At 36.4% G+C, this 25,826-nt stretch overlaps 1 protein-coding gene across 1 annotated transcript; it reads left to right on the top strand.

Moving 5' to 3' along the window:
• Positions 1-175: 175 nt before the first annotated feature.
• Positions 176-25,298, top strand: SLC7A6 (solute carrier family 7 member 6). Its single transcript, XM_041126372.1, has 10 exons — positions 176-272; positions 810-1,382; positions 5,188-5,313; positions 7,126-7,270; positions 9,798-9,921; positions 20,688-20,791; positions 21,858-21,954; positions 22,205-22,354; positions 23,071-23,254; positions 24,670-25,298. The coding sequence occupies exons 2-10, from the start codon at positions 851-853 to the stop codon at positions 24,747-24,749; spliced, it is 1,542 nt and encodes a 513-aa protein (XP_040982306.1). The 5' UTR covers positions 176-272; positions 810-850; the 3' UTR covers positions 24,750-25,298.
• The last annotated feature ends 528 nt before the right edge of the window (positions 25,299-25,826 follow it).

The following is a 25,826-nucleotide window of genomic DNA, read 5'->3' as shown; positions in this document are numbered from 1 at the left end:
GGCTTGAGAAGAAGGTGATTCTTTTCCAAATGGTCAATTCTGAAGCAGGGGAAAATGTTTATTTCATTTCTGTGTTCTTAGGTACTGTTAAATACAGTTGCTAATGGAATAATTTGGATTGAAAGTACTGTGGGTTTTTTCACGTACAGCCTACACTCTCAGGTAACTCCGACAAATGAGGCAGTGGGAACGGGGACTGGTTTTGTGGAGGAGGGAGGGAGTTAACTGTAGTATCAGTTAAAAGTCAAGAGTTGGATCAAGGGGATTCTGGAGTAAGTATGTCTTCATATTAACCCTAGGCAAGAGCCCATGCTGTGTTAATAAAATGTGCAACCCTGTTACTGGACCGCTTATATCACTTATAACTTACATGTGTTAAGTCCAATAGATTGATTGATTTTTTTTTAGTACTGAAATAAATCTTATCTTCATGCTTGGTCTTCCTATGCTTGCTTTTCTGTATCACCTCACTTTGCTTCTATCTGTTCTTTCTTCCTTTTCAACATTGGAATCCCTCAATTCTGTCCTTCCTACGTTTTTGTTTTGTTTTTGTTTTCATAAAGGTAGAAGTTCCCTTCTCATCTTAGTTATATTGGAATTTGTCTCTTGCTCTGTGTATGTTGGTTTTTTAGTTTATTTTAGCTATGCATCGATTTACCTTTGTGTAAGGAAACATAAGAAGTAACAAAAAGGGATTTCTCCATTTACATATGTAAATCATAGGATGAAAAGGTGAAAAGAATATTTGGCAAGAAAATCCTGGGTTAAAAAATTTTGTAATGATTTCAGGTGTCTATATTTTGTTTTAGATTGTGATTTGGAGTCTTGGAGAATTCAGAGTCTTTCCACAATGGGAGAAAGGACAGATTGTACGAAGTCACATAGTTCACTGGCTGAATACAGCCCCGTCAGTAAATCAGACAGGACAGATCCAAGTGACAGCTGTGAAATGCAGGATGGAAACCAAAATACAATGCAACTGAAGAAAGAAATATCTTTGATAAATGGGATAAGCCTTATAGTAGGCAACATGATTGGTTCAGGTATCTTTGTCTCTCCCAAAGGAGTTCTCATCTACAGCAAATCTTATGGATTGTCTCTAATAATTTGGGCAATCGGAGGGATTTTTTCAGTCTTTGGAGCTCTCTGCTATGCTGAACTTGGAACCACTATTACAAAGTCAGGAGCCAGCTACGCGTATATCTTGGAGTCTTTTGGGAGCTTCATTGCTTTTATTCGTTTGTGGACCTCACTCCTAATTGTTGAGCCAACTAGTCAGGCGATTATTGCTATCACCTTTGCTAACTATATAGTTCAACCTTTCTTCCCTTCTTGTGATCCTCCATATTTGGCTTGCCGTCTCATAGCAGCTGCTTGTGAATGTAAGTATTTCTTGAAATTTACTATGCTAATTTTTTTATCCAGGATTAAGTTTTATTAAAACAAATCCTATCAAGTCCCAGAGTTGTTGCATACTGAATCTGCAATGGTTTGAATTACAGTGGGGAAAAGAACAATTTCCAGCACATGAATAACTCACAGGTATTCAGCCAGTGAATTACCATTTTCTCATTCAGAAGCAGAGCAAGGTATTTAACTCTTCCAAGTTTACTTACATGGCAAAAATGGGGAAAAAGTTTGTTTTCCTGCAGAGAGGTATATTAAATGAAACCTCAAGATACTTTTGGTGTGGTCTAAGAGTTGTTGCAGAATAGCTCTTATGCTATAAATTCTGGTGTAATTTATTTTACAATAGCTTCTCAATGTAGACATACTTAAGTAATTACTCTGGTAGGGTTTCAAAAGGTCATTCATTCAAGATTATTCTTTATGCTTGTGATTAACTGTAATATCAGTACAACAGTACCTGTTGTAAAGCTGTTTTGAAAAGTGGAAATTTTGTGTGCACATAAAGCATTGAAATGTTTTTAATCAGATAGCCAGCTCTGTTAGTCAATGTAGAAGAACAACTGTCCACGTGCTTCAAATCAGGACTGTTCTGCTGTATCAAGAGAATGAAAATGTATGACTGTACTGTGTGTGTCTTATTTAATTTTAGGTATTTCCTACTAAAAGTGTTTATATGCATATTTTACATTTCCAGTAAACAGTGAAAAATGTATTCCAGAAAGTCTGTCATGTCATGTCCTTCATCACGTACTGATCAGTCTCCATGTGCTGTGGAGCCTGCCATCCCTATTGACATGATGCTTTTATCATAAAGCTAATACAGAACTTGGGCTTTTTTTACTGCCAACAATGTGCTACAGGGAGGAGATGTGCGGCTCCTAGCTGGTTCCTTTTTGAGGCAACAAGGAATCTGTTGAAATAGCTCTAATGTTCCTTATTACAGTTGTCTATGTAGGACTAGAAGAGGGGAAAGACAGAGAGAGCAGCAGTGTGTGCTTCAAATATTTGACCTCTAACTAGCTGTGAACATTATAGCTTCTCTTTCCATTTTTTGTAAGTTAATTTGTTACTGTTAGGAAAGCACTAATGTGCTGGTTCAGGTCCAGGTAGTGGGAAGAATAATCACAAACTTCTTCCAAAAAAATCTGTCAGCTTACTCAGTTCTGTTCCCTCTGTCTCCCTCCTCCCTTCCAAATGTGTGTCCACACTTCATTATGACAACTTCAGGAAAGAAATGAAGAACATGTAATGTGGTGTTCACATTCCTTAAACAGATACTGTCCCAAGGTATCCTGGCACAGGTTCAGGAGTGTGGGGGAATCTGCTCTTCCATGTCAGGTATCTCACATTTGAGGGGAGTTAGCCCTTCTAAAAAGCAGTTTGTCAAAAAGCAAGAAATTAAGACAAAGTGATTAAATTAAAACGATTATATAGTAGATGTAGAAAGACAACGTGGTGCCCTCTGCACTTGCTGCTAAGAGAGAGGATTTAGCACCTTTTTCTTTAGTGGAGACATGTGACAGCAAGATCACTCTCATGTAGGTGAAACAACTTACTTTAACGGTCCATTTTATGGTTTAAATGGTTGTTCTACCCTGCTCTAGGGGTCAGTGCTGAGACTCTCACCCCTACTCTACAACTTAATGTAGCTGGTACTGTTAAAGCCTACACTTCTCCCTGGCCTGGCAGGGCTGATGTATGTCCAATCCTTAGCTCTGGATACAATTAATACTTCATTAATGAAGTTGCTGGGAGTGGAAGTCTGAACATTGGTTAGGTAAGAGATTGTACGTGAGAATGGGTGGGTTTGTTGGAGAGTTTCTTTTTGTCTTTTTTTTTTTTTTTTTTTGTAACTGTAGTAATAACAATACTAGATCTAGTGTGAAACCAGTCTTAGTGTTACACAGCATTACTTGTCAATCATTTTGGCAAATAGAGGTGGCATCTGGTGCTACAGAACTAAACTTGACAGTTCTCAGGAACTTTAAGTAGGTTAATGATAATTAAGTTGAAGAAAACATGAGAGAGTCATTCTAGTGAGAGGGAGAGGGGGGGTGTGTGGCTTATTCAGATTCTTAGCTTTCTTTTTTTTTTTTCTTTTAAGATAGCAGAGACAGACTTGCATTTCATCTGAAGTAGAGACAAAGCCCTAACTCACTAAAATAAGGAGTTAATAATAATTACTCCCAATGAAAGTTGCTTAAAAAAAAAATTAATGGCCGAAATAAACCCTGTGAGCAAATACTCCATAGATAATACCGATCATTAGTACTGAAGAGCAGAGTTGTTTTTTTCCTGAGGGCTCTTCAGGAGCTGCCAGCAGTCCTGACTTTTGAAATTTGATACAACTGGGTTTTTTTCCCCTCATCTTGCCAAGCTCAGTGGAATCTCGTTCAGCTATTCCACTTGGCCAGACTGTCTAGTATACTAGTGCCATGCTTTTGAGATCCTTACCTTTCTTTTGTTATCTTTTTAAAATTATTACTTTTCTATTTGGTAACTGTGCTATGTACTTTTTTTATCTTAATAGTGTCACATTATTCTTGGGTTATGGGAAAGGAAATAATTTATCATATCTTTTAATTTAATTTTGATTTGCTACTACCTTACTCCTTAAACAGTCAAGTTTAGTTTTTATTTATATGCATATTTAAAATACATAGTACAAGAAAATTGTTTGGAGATAAATACAGTAGAATATAACCACTTTTTTAGTAGCTAGAGAAAAAAACTGAGATTTGGGTGAAATATTTAAATTTCTGGGTTGGAATCAATAAAGTAATTATAATCTGGATAAGAAAAATATGCACTGAATTAGTATTTTGTTCAATAAAGAATACTGAAGATACCAAATCCTATTCAATATTCAGCATTTGATTTTAGGCAGAGGTTATCTGCCTCTCCTCTTGAGGAAAAAGTAATAAATGCAAAAGCAAAACGTTGACAGTCATGAGAACAGTGTATTTAAACAATAGCTTGAAAAGTGTTTGTTGGGGAAGTTGATTGTATGAGTAAGTTTAGTCAGCCACTGTTACTAAAATACTTGTGAAATCTGAAAGTCTCATTTCAAGTTCCATTACAATCTTGTGACATAGGTCTGATACTAATTTATTTTGGGATAGACAGAGAAATATACTCAGAACACTCATTACTTACTGCCAGTTCTTAAAAATCCAGATTAATGTTGCATTAGCTGTAAAGCATGTTATTTGGTCAGATCTGTTCTAACCTCTCTTAGTAATACAGTTTAATACAACTGGAAAAGAGTATTGAATCACTTGTGGCCATATTCAGTATTGCAAGTACTCCATGGATGTTGAACTCATCCTCAGCCGAACAAGGAAGGATAAAAAAACTTTTCAAAAACTATTTTAATATGTTTACCTAAAGGAATTTCTAGATAATCTTTCATTTATCATAACAATATTGATACATTGAAATGAATTATTTCATGTAATGGTTTCTTTACCTTCAGGATAGTTGCAGAGTGCAGCTGATGAGAGGTAGTGTTAGGAAAATAGGCATGTAATCAGAGAAGGTGAAGGTCTTTCCTTCCATCTTTTGAAACAGTGTGTTTAGAACATCTGTTTTCTACTGTTTTGTTGCAACCAGTGTGTTTTCAGTATCAGTATATTTTGCTTAGTTTAACCTAAGTGTAACAGGTAAGTGCATATTTAGATTGTAATTTAAAATCTTTGAAAAATTAGTTAAACTGAATATTGTTCAAATAGTATTTTAATTTTTCTTTTTTCTTCTCCCCACTTCCCCTCCCCCTAGGTCTTCTAACATTTATAAATTGTGCCTACGTTAAATGGGGAACACGGGTGCAGGATATATTTACTTATGCTAAAGTTACTGCTCTTATTGTCATCATCGTAACCGGACTTGTTAAAATATGCCAGGGTAAGCTTACAAAATTAAAGCAAAGGTTTGTATTTATCAGTTAAACTGAGTAACTGCTTTAAAGACTGTAAAATACCTCTGTATGTGTTATCAAATGCCTCAGTACAGGCATAATATAGCCACTTTGAAAACACCAATAATACCAATGTTAGACATTATCATGATATTATATCATGAGAAGCTATCCTATCTCAGTTGACTTTGAACTGGGTGAAAGAAGGTAACTGATTGCTCAGCAATGTTGTGCAATTTACAGCCTGCAGTATGGAATAATAAAGGAAATGAAAACAGCAAAATACAGAGCTAGCAAAATACAATGGGAGTAGAGAAAGCTGTAAACTTCTGTAAGGAGCATACTACTTTACAATGAGATCAACTGAATAATTTTTTTACAAAATGAATTTTGTGCAAGTCTGAAAGTGACTGAACTTAAAGCAAAAATAGATTTGTAAGAACATGTAAGTAGAGTTGTGAAACAGTAGCTCTTTTTTTGCTCAAATCCTGAGTTCTGTTATAGCTGTTGAGAATTAGAAAGTTGCTGGGGTTTTGGATTTATGGTTTGTTTTTTTTTAATTTGTGTGTGTGTTGGGCCTTGTGCCTTCAAGTTAGAAGAATTCTGAACTTAGTTTTGTTCTTAGCCTTTCCTTTCAGGAGAATTTATTAGTGTGTTAGCTTAAAAAAATTACCCTGCTTTCAAAGCTGCCTTAAAGGTCTTTCCTTGGCAATCTGGCAATTTGTGTCCTTTGCTCCAACCGGTTATTGTTGAAAGTCCATGAGCAAGGTAATTATTGTGAATGGAGCAAGAATATGCATATGTGAGCACCTTGCTAGAGTATTTAATCCTTACCACATCTGCCCATCCCTTGTTCTGTAGATACTGAGCTTGTTCACTACTAACTTCCTTGACATTTGTTTCCCTTCTCAATTTCTAACTCGGCAGTTACTCTGCCTATGTCTGTGCCAAGGGAATAGTAATGTCTGATTAGGATAAAAAGTAGGGAAGAGAAATAAGTGAAGGCATTTTAGAGGCCTCAAATATTTGCCTGGCCAGTTTTGATGAAGTCTGAACGTTTCGCGATGCGTAGTACAGGGCATGTTTTGGAGTTACATGGTAACTCACATTTCTGTATTCAGTGTTTTTGTGTGTGTGTCTGTATATGTAAAATAGTCCGAATATATAAAACTGGTATTGATGAGCTTGTCTTCACTGGCTTCAAGTCAAAAGATGGCAAAAGTTCGCACAAAAAACCATACGCTTTTTCTCTTACCTTGGGAAAATTTTATCTCAAGTAACAATAATATTTTATGTTCTGTTAATTATTCTCAGTTTTCTATTTTTAATAGCTAAGACTTAAAACATCCATTTAGGTTTTGGGTTTTTTTTTTTGTTGTAGTTATCTAAATAAACTGAATCTTTGTTTTCTGCTAAATGGTAGAAAATTTAAAAGGATATAGAAGGATAGAGTGGATTATTTTATAAATATATATGTTATAAAAAATACCCTTAGCCTGAGTACTGTCATTGGCAGTTGTTTGTAGCTTAGTCTGAGCTTCATGTTCCTGAACTTTTTATACCATTGTGGACAAACTAGGTATTATAAAACAGTATCACCCACAGAGCATAATTTTTAGTAGTTTAAATGCTATGTTTATTCTCATGGCTGAATCACAGAGTAGAATTGGCAAAAGGGCTTAATAAGCACCTTTGAAGGAATTAGGGTTTGTGAGGTTTTTTGTATTTGTGTGCCACATTGAAAAAAATTGCTTGCTGTACTTTATTATCCTGTACTTCATAGCATCTCTCACATGCAGGACATTCATCGCACTTTGAGAACTCCTTTGAGGGATCCTCTTTTGATATCGGAGACATTTCCCTCGCACTCTATTCTGCCTTGTTCTCTTACTCTGGTTGGGATACGCTCAATTTTGTAACAGAAGAGATCAAAAACCCAGAAAGGTAAACGATTTGAGCTTTCTAAACCTGGGTATTTCCCAAATTGCTTGTTTGTGGCTGTCTTTCACTAACGAGTTCTGAGCTTATACTGAAATGAGTAGAACTGCTCTGCACTTAGATGGTAAGGCTGTGAACAGCCACTAGCAAAGATTTACTAGTTTTTAACTCCATTAAAAATGAAAAAAAAAAAAAAAAGATAATAAGTCTAGACGATTGCAGTATGCTCTATTCAGTGCTTGATAAGCTTTCAGTTCAAGATGTTGCTACTGTTTATTACAATAGGTGTTAATATTGCAGTGAAACAGTGTAGTCTGTGCTGTGTTTATCTGTGCAATAATTCTGATTTCTTATTTAAGAATGTTACCTTTTCCATGAATTTAAGCTCTAAAAGTGTGACTGAATAATCTTGTTCAGTTGTGAGTCTGTAAGCAGATTCCTTTGTGTTAAAAATAGAATCCCATTTGATCATTTTTACTTCCTATTATAAGCAACAGCTCAGATTGTTACAACCGAAAGATAAAGAATGGAAGAGAGATTTTTCTTCAATTCTCCCAACTGATTTTGACTTTGCAGTTTGTTGTTACCCCTGAGTTCTATGCTGTGCATTTATTTAACCAGGGAGGTTACCTATTGAAAAGGTAAAATAGCAGATAAGAATTTTAACTCCAAATATAGCTATTTTTAGTCAGACTGAATTTCAGGTTGACAGTGTTTCCTTAAATTGTCTTGCAAAGATTTGTTATACGTATTCAGAAGAGACATATGTTTTGTGTTTGCATCAGTCATTTGGTCCTTCAAATTGTTTTTTTTCCACTGAAAGAGCTCCCCTTTCTGAGTGCTGTTGCAATGCCTTTTCATCCTTTTAAAGTTAGTGTATTGTTCTGTGTTATCAGTTGGATAACTCTTGTATTAGATGTATTGTTTTGAAAAATAGTTGTTTTCACAGGATATTTAGCTGATGAAAATTTCTATTGCTATTTATAGGCATTAGTGCCTAATACAAGCTTCGTTCTTGGTAACAATTGTAGCTGATAAAGTGGACTTCAGATTTCAGCTTTCTACATTGACAATTCTTGGGAATAATGAGGTGTTTTAGATTTCTATAAAATTACTCCAAGAATTACATATTTTTCATATTCACTTGGTTCATAGTGTCCTCATGCTTGTCCAGTGAACAGTTGCAATGCAGAAGTTAAATTTGAAATAGTCCCTTGGCCTTAATCTTGGGTGATGCAAAGTCCTTAAAATGCCATTTCAGCTTTTTGCTACATTACATAACATTTCTGAATTAATTTCTAAGTGGTTTTCTAATTCTGTTTCTTCTCTGCACTGAGGTTCACAGGTCTCTTACTGTGAGTGTGCAACCTGGAAGCAGAGTCAGAACTCCCAGTTACTAATTTACTGATTTATATGGGGGGTTGTGGTGTGTGTTTGTTTCTCTGCTTCCACAACATCAGACAGACCCAGCTGGAGTTCTGGGCCTCAGGAAATTTTTGAGGAAACTTCCTAAGTGCATTTCATTTTTCTGCTTTGTTGAGTTTTTGTTGGTTTTTTGTTGTTGTTATTGAAAACCGTGTTCATGGCAAATGCTCATCCATGTCACCATGCCATGTTTGATTTCAAACTGGGCAAATGCGAGAGTAACACTCTCAGTTCTGCTTTCCCTTTTGAGACATTTGAATATCCCTGCAAGCTTTGGGGAAAGAATAAGTCTGAGAAAAGCCAAAGCCTAAAACTAAAAGCTTGCTTCTGCTTCTGCTCTGCAGAGTTTCTGCCTGTGGAGCTGCAGACTCAGGGCTGTGAATTTCTCTCAGCTTTAAATTAAATCTTACCTGTTTACATCTAGAGGTTTGCAGTGTTTTCATGTTAATCTAGAATTTTTTTGTATTACTTTCTAGACATATGTTTGCTAGTAAGATCCACCACATCCCAAGATTCACAGCTGTGTAGCAATTTTGGATCTGCCCTCTGCAGCTGTACTTTCTGCAGTTATACAGCCCAGTTAGTTTGTTCTCTGCAGTGATGAGTGCAAATGAGAAGATCAGTGTGGTTCAGTTTAGTGGATCTCCCTGCATCAGTTCTAGAAGTAGGTGCTAGAAGAGCAGCAGCATTCCCCAGGGAGAATGACTGCAGTGACTCGGAGCTCTGCTCCTTTGGGTTCTAGTTGTGGTAATTAACATGGCCAGTAGGAAATAATTTAAAGCATGTAAATTTGAAGGCTGTTTTTACGGATCTGGAAACCCTGAAGTTAGGGTACTTGAAGAGCAGTTGCATAGAATCCCTTTTTACACATAATTTAGGTTTTAAGTTATTGCAAAAAATCTGGGTTTTTTTCCAGTGTTCTATATTAGAATTTCTAGTTTTACAAGAAACTAAACTCTTCCAGAGATACTTGTTTTGAAATCTTTATTCCATCTTCATACAGTTTATCTGTAAGGTAAAGCATGCAAATATATAAGTTTATTCTGTTATTAATGGATTTTTTTTTCCTGGGTTGTGGATTTTAGTTTTTTTTCTTTTTGTCTTACAGGAACTTGCCACTGGCTATTGCAGTGTCTATGCCAATTGTGACTGTTATCTATATTATGACCAATATAGCTTACTATACAGTGCTGGATGTCGAAGCCGTTCTTTCTAGTGATGCTGTGGCAGTGGTAAGTTGGCTGTGTGGTATTTTGCTATATTATTTACTTTTCACCTTTTAGGGATGCATTTCATTTTGAGGAACAAAACAGGAAAAATCCCTACTTTATTAGAGTACTTCACTGAATACAGGAGGACAGAACAACTCATCATGAGTAATTTAATCTTAAAAAAAGCAGTTAATGAAATCACATATAATAATAGTATCAGATTTATTAAAACAAGCACAGATGCATCGTGTTAATGTATTTTGCAAAGACACTAATTAGACTTGTGCACTTTCAGCTGATTGTAAATTAGACTTATTAGCACGTAGTTGTATTCTCTGCTCCTTTATGCTGCAGTATTTAGAAAGCTGGAGCAATATGCAGAAAAGTGTTGGACGGAGCTACATTCTATTGAGCTAATAATTGGTGCAATGCAAATCTGTAAATGGATGTGTCGCAGCTCAGCTATGACAAAATTTAGCTTTGTATCTCCTTTTTAATAACATAAATCACTGTCTTTCCAATATTGTATTAATTCCAACAACTTTTAATATATTGAAATTCATTATTTTTTTATATGGATGGAAGTTTGAATCCAATTAAAATATATAAGCTTCTTAAAGTAAAAGCTGGTCAAATCATGTTTTATACTTAAAGCTAATCATTCAACAATAGTGAAGGGGGTTTTTTGTCCTCTAGCTAGTGAATTAATTGGATAGTACTGGTTACTATGTCCTTTAGAATTGAGACTTGGAAAATTTAATCTTCTTTTTGGTTATTTAAATTGGAGGAAAAGAAATAGCTTTCCTCCCTTTTAGATTCCCAACTGGCTTCTAAAATTTAAGTAGTTAGACAATGGGCAGAGAGTTTTAAATACATCAATATGAAGGACGTATTCACTCTGTTCCCAGTTACTATGATTGAGAACTAGCTTAGCAAATCAGCAAACTCTTGTTTTGGGTATTTAGGCAGATGGTTCTGCAAAAGCACTAACTTGACTTTCGTTCAAACTTGATTAGTGTAAGCTTTCAAAATAGTTTATGGTAAATGTGAGCTGTAACTTGTTATTTCAAGTGTAATTACGCAGATGTTTATTTCAAAATGTATTGAAAATAAATAAACTTTAATTCTTTGCCTCATTTTAGCTGGAATATGAAAATACAAAGTTGTCATAAAATATATTGTGAAACATTTGGTAAAACACTTCAGAATGAAACAAAACAAGACATGGACAGAAAATATTTCATTTTGAATAAGCTAAGGGGTAATAAAATCTCCAGGACTATTTGTTTCTGTTGTAGGCTATAGTATCCCATATAAAGTACCTTCCAGTGACTGATAATGGAATTTTTAATTCTTGTCTATAATTAATTAATACAGACAAAACTAAAAGCCAATACACAGTCCACTGTCCGTCCTGACCTCTGTAAAGCAGCACACTATTGGTTTTTTTTCTAACAAAGACTTGGAAAATACACTTTGACAGCAATGAAATTCTCCAATCCAGCCTATCCCCTAAGAGTATTCTGTGCCTACTCTACTGTTCCTGCCCTTAGTCATCAGGGAGGTTTATACAGCCATTTGGTGAATGGGATCAGGAAAACTGATCCACCCTGGGAGACTGGGGGAGTGATTCACTGTGGGCCTGTCCAATCTATGTTGCTGTACACAGGAAGTGGTAGCACTGCAGCAGCAATTGGAGGCCAGATAAAGGAGGGATGACAGATGCCTGAACCTTACTACACTTGTGAAACCCAGGCCTGAGTTTTTATGATTTTATATACACTTCATTTAATTGTTCTTTGACATTGTTCTTGACCAAAAGTGAGTATATATTTGGGATTTTTGGTGTGTATATACTTTTATGTATATACACGTGCTGTGTAATTTTATATGAAACTGTAATACTCAGAACTGGACAGATCAGGTCGTCTTCTCTAGTATAGAATGCATCCAGACGTGGCAGAGAAAAAAGAAAGACTTAGGAATCAAGACCTTAATCAATCTAATTGCATGCAGAGATACTGGGTGACCAGGATAAGAATGAAAAAATATGTTTGCGATTTCCAAAGTTATTAGGGGATTTACGTTTTGTGCTAGTTTTAATGGAACTTAACCAAATGAATGACTTTGGAAGTCTAGAACTGTGCTTTTTCACTAGATCTCAGGATTGCCAAGTACTTGCACTTAAAAGCTTAACTAATGTTCTATCTAAAGGCATCTTTGCTGAGATGTCTCACTGGCTGGCAAACAATGGTCTTCTGCTTGCCACTACTTATATGCCTTTTAGAATGATAAGGTGAAAGTGCAGCTGAAGTTTAATACCTAATACATCACTCATTGCTGATACAAATTTAATTGTCCAGTTTTATGAAACCAACTTTAGGCTTGATCTACTAATACATTAGCAAGTAGTGTGGACCTCTGGAAGGATGTCAGTGGAGTGGAACAGTTGACACTGAGGACCTGACACGCACACTATTCATACTTCAGTGGTATTTTACTTTGGACTACCTCTAATGAGGTCCTGTGGACTGAATGCTTATGTGTGGTTGGATTGCAGTAGGGGAGTGCAGTAGGTACACTCTTGAAGTTCATCTTCCTATTTAGCCTCTTCTAAAAGGCAAGCTCCCTTTAGCTGTGATGTTAAACAATGTGAACCAAAAAGCAGTAAGTGGCAATATCTGGGAGAGTTGCTTCAAAGGTGCACTTGCAGTTCAAATTAAAACACTCATAATGCACCCAAAGTTTTCTAGTGAATAGGAAGAAAAAAAAAGAGCTAATGACTGTAATGGTCTGTATTTGAAAACCCTCCTATAACACAGAAATGTAAAAATCTTCATGGTGAAATTTCTCTGGGTGGTGGAAGAGAATTTTATCCTCAGTGGAATCTTTTAGAAGACTTAGGGCATTGTGGTCAGTGGATGAATGAAGAAAGGAGATGAGAATTAAGCCATTCAAAAAACTAATCTGATGAAAATGAGCCACTTTGATCTGCTCACATATTCTACATGTGATATATGATACAGATTGCTGTAGTTTCCTTCTTGCGCTTTATGTAGTTTTAGGGTGAAAATTACAGTAATAGTTTTTAAAGAAACATGGTAATAATATTGCTGCATTTTAGAGTCTTTTGTGTAGTAAAGCAGCAGTTAAATTTAATCTTTCCTTGTTGCTCTTTTGGGAAGGAATGGAGTAGCTTTCTCCTATTCATTTCAGTCAAGAGGCTTTGAGCTAGAAAGCAGGAGGAAAGCTATTTCCAGTTTCTAAATGATGAGAGTAAAAGTTGTATGTAAAAGAAATACTAGTAATAGTGTATCTTTGCACATCACCTTGCATACTATTTTTCTTGGTGGCTGGGAGGTGAACAAGGGATGATTCAGAAAAAAATGATAAAATGTCCTTCTTTTACTTTAGTATTAGCTTCATTATGGTATAGTCTCAGTGTTGGGGCTAAGCAACTAATTTTTTTTAAGCTCTTTTTGTTGACATAATTTAAATAATACAGCAACAGCTAGCTTAGAAGTTCTGCAGATGCTCTTCAGGTGGTTGCTGATCATGTAAAAATCGCTTCCTTTTTCAAAGATTCCTGTCAGTTTCACAGTTGACTTCTGTTTTACCTCCTTATGCAAACCATCACAACCCTTACTGGTTTTTGCATGTGAAGCAGTTACTCTGTAGCACAAACACACTTAAAAGAAATAAATAAAAGCAGAAATTTTCTCTCCTCTTCCCCTGTCACTGAACAACTATTTTTTTTTCATCTGAGAGCGCTGTTGTATTTTTTGTTTGTGAAGAGGGCAGGTGGCTCCACAAGCACTTTTTGGGCTGCTTCATCTTCTAACAGGAAAGAACATACTGGCTGCCAGTGCATAGCCTGTTAGCTGCTTCCTGTGTTTGGTCATGTCTGGGGTGTTTTGATTGAGTTCATACAACAGGTAATATTTGGCAGCTTACTTCTTGGACAAACTAAAAATGATTCCTGGTTGAAGCAAATAGTTGGTTGGCCTGCATAGCCGGCTGTCATTTTTCTTGGAGCTGTACACCTTTCTTGGTAGATTGGGGATAAAGATGACAACTTCAGTTGCATCTTTGAATACCATCTTGTGAGTCTAGCATTGATTGATCCAATTTACCCTGGTGTACTCGTATGCTAGGGCAGACTGGCTTCACTTCGACATGCCCTCTCCCTCAATGAACCAGGAATATAGGAGGCTGTGTGTTTTAGCTGTTTTCTTCTTCTTTGGTATATAGTTTAACAAATGATGAGTCTCTCTCTTCTAACTGAATTCAGCCAGAAGTTCTTAAGTTACTCTTAGACCTTTTAGGTATTACTTCTCTTCCTTCATTTGGCCAGTCATTTGCTTCTTTTCTGAAGAGGAAAATCTGCTTGTCTTTGGCTGCCAGCGTCATGTCCACCTTCTTTGGTTGCACTGGCACCTCCCAGTAAGGTTCCTTTGGATGAAATGCACATTCTGTACCTTATAATGAAGAGCTCTTCATAGGGACAGGCAGTTGCTTTTAGAAGAGAGCTGTTTAGTACGTCATTTGCCTTCTTTCTTGGAGGTAGCTGTAATTCACTATCAATGCAGCACTCCTGGTGCCAGTTACGTAGAAGTTCTCTGGCTTTGGAGGCCAAGCTGAAAAGCTGAGCCAGAACTTGAAACAGTGCTACATAATATTTTCAATATGAGAAATGAAGGAGACTTTGGAAAACATTGAACCCTTATTCTACAGCTAGCTATTAAAAATGCTAAGAACAGTACAAACACCTGAGAAGATTTAGGTCAAATATCTTCAGCACCTCCGTGAACAAAACTGTTTTACTCTTAGAGCTGGCATCTGTAATCTTAACGTGGGTCATGCAGAAGAGACATGTTACATGCAGTAGACATGCAATATATTAATGCAGTAGAGTAGTGCTTGTTTCTCTTACCATAAGATTGTAGTGAGTGACCTAAAGATGAAGAGAGAATTTCATGCCGGACGTTGCACTGCACTGGTGCCTTTTTCTCCAAGAAAAGGCGTTGCCAATAATACAAGGACAGAATTAGGTCTGTTTGAGTAGAATCAATCAACAGAATGGTGGTTGAAACAAGAATTACAGGAAACCCGAACATATAAATTGCCTTCTTTTGCACCTTCACAATTTTCTTACTCTGTTTTCTGTTGATGTGCACTCTCTTTCCTTTCTTTAATATATGTGATGTTAAATCTAATTTGGTCAAACTGAACAGATGTCGTACAGTATCTTGACAAATTTAATCTATGGCAGTGGAAGAAAACATCTGCTCACTGGCTTTTTTGCATGTGTGGCTTCCTGATTGCCATAAATCAGAGTTTCTTTGTTTCCTTTAGGAGGTAGCTCCTTAAAGGCCTGAGAAGCTAAAAATTGAGAAAACAGACTGTAGTTCTAACTGCCAAATCTTCCTGCAATTTGGGAATATATTTATACTCTGCCTCAAGAAAGAAGTCAAAGCAGAATTAATTGCACTTCCAAGATACTAGTCAGATTGCTTATATACATTAATCTCCTTACGGCTCTATGTGACTTTCAGGGTAAGAGTGTTATAGAACTGAGCCTGGAAAAGCTCACATGTGTGATAGGATCTTGAAAAGAGCTACACAAAGATGCTCTGTAGTTGCCTTTTAAGCCTTGCTAATGGAAACATCTCATAATATTTGGGTATAGTTTTGTATAAGTTTCTTATTCATGTTAGGCTACAGTCTCTTTGCATTTATCCAGCTGATCAATACTGTTTAGTGCTTTGCCAGCCTAGCATGTGCTCGTGGCTCCATATGCTCTCAGTGTAGTCTGACGTTTTTTGTGTGCCTCTAAGTGCACTTTTTGTGTGCAGCTAAGTGTGATGAAACGGTACTCATCTTGTGATTTGTAACATAAACGTGGGTCTTTCTAATCATCTGTGTGCCTGAAGTACTGGGTGTGAGGCAGTATCCTGTGTATTTTGTTGTGGCAGCTCTTTATGTGGGCCAATTCCCACTGCTTTTAGTTCAACCTGTTTGTATAGAACTGTTTGGATCTTTAAAAGGACAAAAAAGTGTTCTTGCAACCCATTCACAAGTTACCAGATGATCATGAGATGAAATTAACCCAAGATAAAAATAAAATGTAGTTAAATCAGTCATTCATGTCTTGAAACAAAGCTGTAATTCAGTTTTTGACCATTCTTCTCGGAGTAACGTAACATTTTAGTCATGATGAAATAAGGACAGTTCAGCTGAGAAGTGCATGACTGGAAGCTTCTTCCTTCATTATGATTCCCTGTTGATGGTTTGGGAAAAAAAGTCAGAACTAAGGGGAACAATTCCAGGTGCATGTCTTTCTACAGTGTGCATGTATATATGTATATCTTACATGTCCAATGGATGGGAGGGCATAAAAGTACTTTATCTGTAACTGCAAGTGCTGTTAGCAGCCACTGAATTCTCTTACTGTTTCCTAGCTGTTAGAAGCAGTTATAGTTCAAGTCTGGACTACAGGACTTTTCAGACTATAGCAGAGATGACAATTTAATCTCTTAATCCTTCTTGCTCTTTAGACTTTCTCAGAAGAAACCTGAGAAGAAATCCATCCCCATAGTGGTGGCTTTCTCCTGTTATGGTGGACTAAATGCTTCTGCTATAGCTGCCTCCAGGTAGGCTCCTCTGTCATCCTCCGCATACCCTTGCAAATGCTCCATTCTTTCCCCTGTTGCCAGCTCACTTGTTTTTATACGTGCACTTCACTACTCCTGGAAGTAGGGGTAGTTAAAGTGAAATTGGTCAGGTGCTCAGTTCAGAGCCCAGGTCTAGCTTATTTGTGGAGGATCCATGATTGTACAATTGCAGTTTTAGCAGAAAGAGGCCACTAACTCTTCTCTCTCCCCCTTTTTTTTTCTCTTGGTACAGTGCACGTGGTGGATGTGCTTGATAACTTGATTGCTTTTGTACTTTTCTCTGCCCTTCTTTCTTCTGGAAAATAACCCTCTGACATATGCATACAGTTGAATGCTTATTGTGCCCACTTTTACTTACATACACTTCAGTAACACTCTGCAAGAAACTGTAGACATCTTTGGTTTTGTCATTGTTCACAAGAGAGTATAGCTTAGCTTTGGAGAAGACATTTCTTGGCATCTGTTAAAATGGGAGTGTGGAAGGATTTATAAATATATACTCTGAAGTATAGAAGTGTGTTTATTGTCTGAATAGTAATACATGAACTTGGCTGATTTTTATATTATAAATAAGGGTGAAATCCTGTCAGAAAACATCTGCATAAAGGCAGGTGGGTCTATACTTGTCATGTTAAGCTAGTTAATATCACTAGAAAGTTTAGCCAAACTTCAGGTACCTTTCAACTTTGTTTTGCTGAAAGATCATTTTGCAGGCAGATCTACTTGGTAAACCAAGCTGAACTTTTTAGATCATTCTCAATTAAAATACTTTTTTCCATTACCTCGCTTAGGGAAAAGTAAAGCTCTTGAAGTTAATGCTCCACCCTTTGCTCTCAGGAATCCCAACTACAACATTAGAAAGTACATTGGAAATGACAGTGTTTGGTAAAGGCTGTCACTAGGTTATTCTCTCTTTTGAAGAGCCTGACTCGTACAGATCTAGGGAAATTAATTATTTAGGCTTTGAGCTGGATCAACAGTTGTTATAGATCATATAGCTTGCATCCAGAATACATAGAATCTATAACGTCTTGATCTGTGTATAATTTGTGTCAGTGATACCATAGCTTTGTGTTAAGTCTTTGTGGTTTTTACTGCTCATATGAGTGATTGCTGTTTTCCAGTATGTGTGAAACAACATTAGCATATCTTAGAAAGATTGGATACACGTTACAGGATAGAAACGGCCTTTGAGTTAGTCCCACATCTGTTATTCCACACTGGCCCATTACTAAATGTTTCAAAAGGAAATGGGAAATGCTTGCAAAGAACAAATGCCAACATGCATTTTGGGGGAGAAAGTTTCTCCAAATGACATATTAGCTAATTTGCATCCTGCAGCATAAGATTACATTCATACGTTTTCTCTCTCTTCTTTAACTTTAGCTGTTGATATTACTTATCTAAGTGCTTATCCTTTAGGCAACCTTACTAAACATCTTAATTGTCTTAACATCTTGTTGAGTGAGTTCTGTATCTTAGCTTTGTATATTAAAAAAAAAAAATCCTCTAGCATTTTAAGTTTGGCGTCTAGTTATTTCACTTGCTGTTTGGCTTTGGAAATCAGCAGTCCAGGTTTAAATCATCCTTTAAAATATTACAACAATTGCCTATTAGGATTTTCATCTTGTCCTCATTCTTACTTGTTCTGGAGAAGTTGTCTTAATTTGTTCACTGGATCATTATGATTTACATTCTGCTTTGGGAGACCAGGTTTCTCAGAGCTGCATTTAGATCCAATAAGGATCTGAGAGAAGCAAAGTGGGTTCTAGTAATTATTTATTCTTGAGCAGCAGCAATCTTTTATATACAATAATGTAAATTATTATTTGCTTATGCAGTTTCAATTGACTGAAAATGGGTAAAGCCATGGTATACAGAACACATTTCTTATGGCATGGTCTTTTGCTAAATTGATGTTCTGATTTCAGCATGAAATAGAATTCATACATGGATTAGTTCTTTTATACTTCTCTCGCGTTAATTTTTATAATTTCTGTGGGAATCTGTGTGTGTGCATTTTTCCGCCCATGTGTTGAAGCTCCATTTTGAGGGAAGCTATGCTGATACATATAAACTAAAGGAGCTCAGGAGGAGAGGTGCTTTAGTAAGAATCAGGGTGACTAACACAGTTGATGCATTGACTTTGAACCTTTTGGCAAGGTTCCCATTGAAGTGATTATAAGCTATTGCATTGTCCCTTAGCAGCAGGAAATCCTATCTGCCTTTGCTGAGGCTCAACTAAATTACACAAAAGGATGGAATAAATTTTGCTTTTTAGTGTAGATGATAGTATACAGCTAAGCAGAGTTGGATTCTGAACCTTAGCCTGGATAACGTGCTGAACAAAGCACTTTGTCAACCCAGACAAAGAACAGGAAACTTTAACTGGCCAAGCTTTGTTTTATGTCAGTAAATTTTTCTGCATTTTATGGTTTAAAGATTGATGTTATATGCAGGGTTTTGCCTCATGAAAATCAATTGCTCATTTCACCAAAAAAAAAAAAAAAATCTGTATTAAGTCATTTAGGCTTTTTTGACGTACAAAAACATTCAGAAAACAGATCATAATGCACTGCTCTTGGTGATCTTGTTCCTGGAGTAATTAAATAAAAATTTGACCACTGTTAAATCCAGATAACTTTATAAGCTACAAACAAAGGCCAGTTCTGAATGTTAATGCACTTTGACTGAACTCGTTAGCTCATAAATGTTATGATGAAGACCAGTAGTTTAAAGGGGAGGTCAAGGAGGAGGTGTTTCAAAATACTAAAATATTAAAAACTGAAGAAAATTTTTGTAAAGGAAAAGACAGACCCACACAAAGCTGTACTAGTATATATGCTTTTTATGTCTGAGGATCTTGAAATTGATAAAAGCAAGAGAGAGCTAAGAAAGTGATTTAGAGAAAGGTTCCTAAAAAGGTTTAGATTACTGCTACCTGCTGAGGTGTAAAATGTTCTAATACCCACAAAATCTTTGTGGTTTGTTTGAATACCACTTATACATAAGTATGTACCTTTCTGTTTTTATAAATAATGATCTCATGCTGTCTAATGTACACATGATCCTTTTGCTACCATGACTGTTAGTTTGCTTCTGTAAAAGAAATCGTGGAAGTAATTTAGCTAGCAGTAGGTAGAATTGGGATAGGAAGGCTTCCATCCACATCCTCTGAACACAGCATGAGCGGATTTCTGCTTAACTCCAAACATGCTAATGTTCAGACATGTACAGTGCTCAGACTGAGATGGGATTTAGAATAGCTGTCAGTGTTCATGTAATAAATTTCTTGGTTTTTCAAACATTTTGTCTGATATTCTAAGTCTCTCTGCCTTTTTTCATCCAGGAGGCTGAACAGAATTGACCAGGACAGTATCTTGCAAATTAATACCCATTTTCATTATAGGTCCCAGATCACTGGCAATTGACTACTCTTACCACTTGCTGTGAAACTTTGATGCTCCTGGCTTCTTGGTTTCAGAGCTCTATCATGGAAGGTCCCCACAGTTTGCCTGTAGTATTGTCTAGCAACATTAACAAATGACTGCTAGTAAAATACTTGCTCTGTCATTTGCCATGTTGTGAGAGTAGAGCCCAGAGGCCCTGCTGGTGGAGCTAAAGGAAAAAAAAAGATGTTGCTTAGGAAATTTAAAAAGAAGGAAAATAAAATAGATTCCCAATGTCTATAAACAGTAGGCGTGATGGTGGCTATGTTTATCATCTGCAATATGGCACTTCCATTGTTAGATACATAATATTTTTGTCCTTTATTCTCTGTAGTCACTACGTTACACTTGAGTTCTGTAGTTCAGTTAGATAAAATATATTAGGATTGGTGAGAAAATTCTAAAAATATTTTGTTTTCCTTTGTGAGCATTATTTTTGTGAGCAGAAGATGTGAGTTCAGGTGCTTGCCTGAAGAAGTTTGTGCTTATTTAGAATCCATGAATAAATAAAAAAGCTGTGTGCTTCTTTGTGCTGCGTTATGGATTGTCCTTACTATTTACTCTTTTTCCATACCAACTTATTACAAAAGCTTTGATGTCATTGTTTTACATATACTTTGTTGCAGATATTTTCATGTTTCCTTTTTCTTTTCCCTTTCATCAGACGTTTGCTGACCAGGTATTTGGTATCTTCAGCTGGACAATTCCCATTGCTGTAGCCTTTTCTTGTTTTGGTGGACTTAATGCTTCAATTCTAGCATCATCAAGGTAGTGCATATCACTTTCTGTTTGACAAATGTTCCTAAGTATTTTTACATGTTACTGTTATGCTCATCTATTATGAGAGTGGCAAAAATACTTTTGTAATCAAACCTATAGTGAATAACCACAATAAAATAAAATCAGACCTAAATAAACCTCTCTGTGTGTGTACATACACCCTTAACGCTGCCTTACTTCCCTAAAGCATTCCTAGCTGTATGCAGGGTACAATTAAAGATCAAATGAATGTTGTCTGTGTGGTGAGTCCTCAGACCTTCTGATTATTTGGATTGAATGTTCTTCCATTTTACTTGATACAATAATTCTAGCAAGTTCTTTTCAGATATATTTACTGAAAACTTACTGACTTTTTAAAATCAGTATCTTTAAGGTTTTTTTCAAGTAAAAAGTTTTAAAAGTTGTTATTGCTGTTAAGCTGCAGTCAGAAAGCTTAGGATACAGTATAGAAGTTTTCCTCTGAGCACTGATTGTGGATTAGTCTAGTGAAAGTTCTAAATAGATTTATTCAGGCATTTTAAGATCCTTCCTGTCCATTGAATGTATGCACAATGCCTCTGTACTGAGAACAAATGTGAAGATGATCTGGTGAAGTAGTCAATATAGAACAATTTGCAGTTGATAATAAAATAATGTGTGTTTGTTTTTTGAGCATGTGGTTGAGTGACCTCTTTTTAGAGACCTGGCAATCTCTTCTGGTTGGCATTAAAACTATTCTGCTATAAGCTGGAACGTTTTCAGCGTTAGCTTTTAGAATTTTTAGAACAATAGAAATTTATTTCAGTTACTGTAGATGTTTTCTGTTTTACCTGTAGGATTGTTTTTTTAAAAATGGATGTTAACAGCATGTTTCTAAAAGCTTATATATCTTTTAATGGTTGTTGTGCAGTACATCTTTATAAGAAGCATTGAATCCATGTTCCAGTTTAAAGGATAGAAATTCAGTGGTGTAAATACTTATTTTGGCTGGTATTGTTCTTTGATTTTCTGTAATACATTCTCTCTTACCTGTGGCCTCAACATCTGTTTCCTGACTATTTTTTTTTTCCCCCAGGCTATTTTTTGTAGGATCTCGAGAAGGTCACCTTCCTGATCTGTTGTCTATGATCCACATAGGGAGGTTCACACCTGTGCCAGCACTGCTCTTCAACGTAAGTTATTATTGCTTCTCTTTTCAGCTCTTCAGAACTGACTATATGAATTATTTAGAGGAAAGCTTTAAAAAAATCACAAGAGAGCGCTTCAGATTTGCTGTCATCACAGTGATTTCTGAGAGTGATTTTTGAGGCATAAAATCATGCCAAACACCAAGGAGTATAAGGTGTTACTTTAAGGCAAAAAGCAGCATAAACAATACGTTTCAAACTTCTGTTGTTCATCTCTCTCATTCTTTTCTGACAGTGTGCTATGACCCTTATTTACCTGGCTGTGGAAGATGTCTTCAAGCTTATTAATTACTTCAGTTTCAGTTACTGGTTTTTTGTTGGTCTGTCTATTGCTGGGCAATTATATCTACGTTGGAAGGAACCAGATCGACCCAGGCCTCTTAAGGTAAAACTTATTACAGAATTGTTTAAAATTCCACATAATGTAAAAGTACCATCTAAAATCTCAGCCATATGTGTTATGTCTAAAGGTTACAAATTGATTAGGACATAAAACATGGCTTCCGTTTCATATTGTACCATGAAAGCTAGCTTGTCTGCTCTATAAGAATAAGTGATTGTTGTAATAGTATGTTCTTTTATTGTACATTAGTTCAATCAGTATCCCTTCTCTCTGTCAACTGGAGAATGTCTCAATAGGCTAACATAGTAGTTAGCCTTTTTTCTTGGATTAGAAATCTCTAATTAGGAATGCTTAATTAATTCTGTTGATGTGGACCACATTTAGCGCTGATGGTATTTCAGTTCAATATCTGATCCTCTTATCATCTTCTCATACTTTGATACTCTAGATGAAAAAGTCATTCTTGTTTCCTGAGTTTTATTGGATTTGTCGAAAAACCACTTCATGCTGCTATACAGTTTCTTTCAACACAGCAGAATTACCATACTTGATTACTTTTGCAATTTTTAGCAGCAGTTCTGTTCAAGAGTAATTCTGCAATTTGCTTATGGTTCCAAATAGCCAGATGTATAAGAGGAAGAGCAGATAATTTTACAAAGTGGGCTTGAGAGGGAGAAGTCTCCAAACATCACCAAAATGTTTGTAACTGTAGACAACAAGTATTTCAATAACATTCTGTTCTGTTTTTCTGTCTGCAGCTGAGTGTGGCTTTCCCAATAATATTCTGTATATGTACAGTATTTCTGGTGGTAGTGCCACTCTATAGCGACACTATAAATTCATTGATTGGAATTGCAATTGCTTTATCTGGAATTCCAGTCTTTTTCTTGGGAGTCTATTTACCTGCATCAAGGAGACCTCAGTTTATCAACAAGATTTTAGGTAAGTTTCTTTGTAGATGGAGATGTTGTTAGGACAGCGGAAAATTAAATAAGTGAATCTCGGTATGTTGATGAAAAGGGTTATAGTCAGCTGACCCCAGCCAGCAGCTAAGTACCCACAGAGCTGCGCTCTCACCAGCACCCCCAGCAGGATGAGGGAGAGAATAGGAAGAACAAAGGTGAGAAGATTCGCTGGTCAAGATGAAGACAGTTTAGTAAGTGAAGGAAAGAGGGGGAAAAAAAACGCGCTGCTGCAAAGGCAATCACTTACCACCTCCCACAAGCAGACTGATGCACAACCAGTCTCCAAGAAATGGCCACCTTGGAAGACACCCTTACACATGCACGCACTTCTTCTGCTACCCGTTTTTATTGCTGAGCATGACATTATATGGCATGAAATAAGCCTTTGCCTAGTTTGGGTCAGCTGTTCTGGCCATCTCCCCTCTGAACTTCCTGCCCATCCCCATCCTGCTGGTTGCAAGGAGAGCAGAGTGGGAGGAAAAAAACCCAGCCTTGATACTACGCAAACACTGTTCAGCAATAGCCAAAACATCAGTGTGTTACCAACCCTGTTTGAGCCACAAATCCAAAACACAGCACCATATGGGCTGCTATGAAGAATGTTAACTGCATCCCAGCCAGACCCAGTAAAGGGCTATATCAATTTTATACATATGTTTTTACACCCAGATTTTATTTACTGTATATTTAAAAGACCATCCACTTTCTACAGATTTTGTCCTCAGTTTTTATACATTTCTCTTTAATCAAGCACATGAAAAATCTTTTTCTTAAGCAAGGTTGATGACTGTAAAAGGGCTGGACATTCTTGGTAATGCAAGCTAACTGTCTTGCTTTACTGAATCAGTTGTTTGAAGATGGATAGATTTTATGTCATTCACAGATGGAATTTTGCCTTCTATTGAATTGCTGCAGTTAAATTATACATTTTTCTCCAGCAGTGCACTATTGTCATGTATGTGAGAAAACCATGATAAGGGATGTGGAAAGGAAGGTTTATAGCATAATCTTAGAATGCACCAGGATGTGGTGCTGCAGCTGCTAGTGAATATGTAAATACTCAGTAATCTTGTCACTTTGCTGTGTGCTATTTATTTTTTTTGTTCTACCATTTTTACACTCTTAATTACAGAGAAAAAAGATTTTACTTCAGTTACTTGGCAGGATGCCTAAAAGAAAAACACCCTAGGATATCAACAAAACAGTTTTAAACATCCGTTTAAAAAAAATGAGTGGAAGACACTTTTTGTATTAACTTTTATCATTTGTTTCCCTTAAGAGAAGTGAGGCAGCATTCTTGACAACTAACTTTCATTAGTCAGATGCATGTTGTGTAATTAGAGTTGAGATTAGGTGGCTATTCTTCTGATTTATCTCCAATTTCCTGTGCAGGTGCAGTCACACGAAACATGCAGCTGCTCTGTTACTGTGTTTTAACAGAGATGGACGCAAATGAAGAAAAGAAGTTATAAATCAAATCCAACTAAATTTCAAAGCCATTACAAGAAACAGGAGGGAGGATAAAGCAATTATGACAACAAAAGGGAAGAGATGGAACTGGAAAAAACAAGAAAACGGTTTCCAGTGGTCTTTCAGAAACACTGAAAACGTATTTACTTGCAGTTGGATTCCCACGTAGATTGTGCCCTCGCATCACCCTCCTAAACTGTGGCATATTTTCAGGGCATGTTTTCATTGGATAATGATTACCTACTCATTTCAGGCACACAAGCTATGCGTCAATACTGTTCCTTCTTCAGAATTGGTATTAAAATGGTAAGAGCTAATGGATCAAATTAGATTTCTGCAGAACCAGGCAGTGAAGTAATGCATTTTTAAGTTAGACTGAAAACCATTTTGACTCAAAACACCAAAAGTCATTTCCAGCTTAATTCTGATGGATGTTTGCATGAAATGATTTGCTGTGCTATCTCAGTTCTTATCCCAGAAGACAACTGGTCACAACGAACTACCTAATTTGTCGTTATTAGCCGAAAAATGAATAAAGGTTTGCTACATTATTTAAAGACTGAACGAACCTTTCTCCCTTAAAGATAAAGATATTTTATTCCATACACTGTGTGGAAATGTGGTATCTGACTGTGGCAAGGATTTAATCAACAAAGCACCCTGGCACTAAAGATTTGATTAACATTTGATGATTTTTTTACTGTTAGCTTGTTAGTACATGGTCAACTTACTTCTGATAGGCTTTATGAAACTTCCAAAATTAAAATGTTCAGTTTGAAGCTTGTAAGCATTTGTTTCTGAACTATTTCAGGGAACACATTAGCAGTGTTACCTCAGCAGTCAGAAAATTCCCTTTCTAAATTTCAGTGCTGTTCACTAGAAAATGACCATCCAAAACTCAGAGAACAAACCACTTTCTTTTTTTCTTCTATAGCAAAAGTTCTGTGGCAGCAACTATATCCTGAAAGCTAAGTAGCAGGGAGAGAAAATAAGAATTAGTAGTATTTGTAATTCTAAAGCCGTAAGCCTAACATCAGGACACTTTGATACTGAATTTTGGTGCAACAAAAGGTAACGTG

This window comes from Aquila chrysaetos, chromosome 9 (assembly GCF_900496995.4).
Source record: "Aquila chrysaetos chrysaetos chromosome 9, bAquChr1.4, whole genome shotgun sequence".
Taxonomy (NCBI): domain Eukaryota; kingdom Metazoa; phylum Chordata; class Aves; order Accipitriformes; family Accipitridae; genus Aquila; species Aquila chrysaetos.
This window is presented reverse-complemented; position numbering and strand designations above follow the sequence as displayed.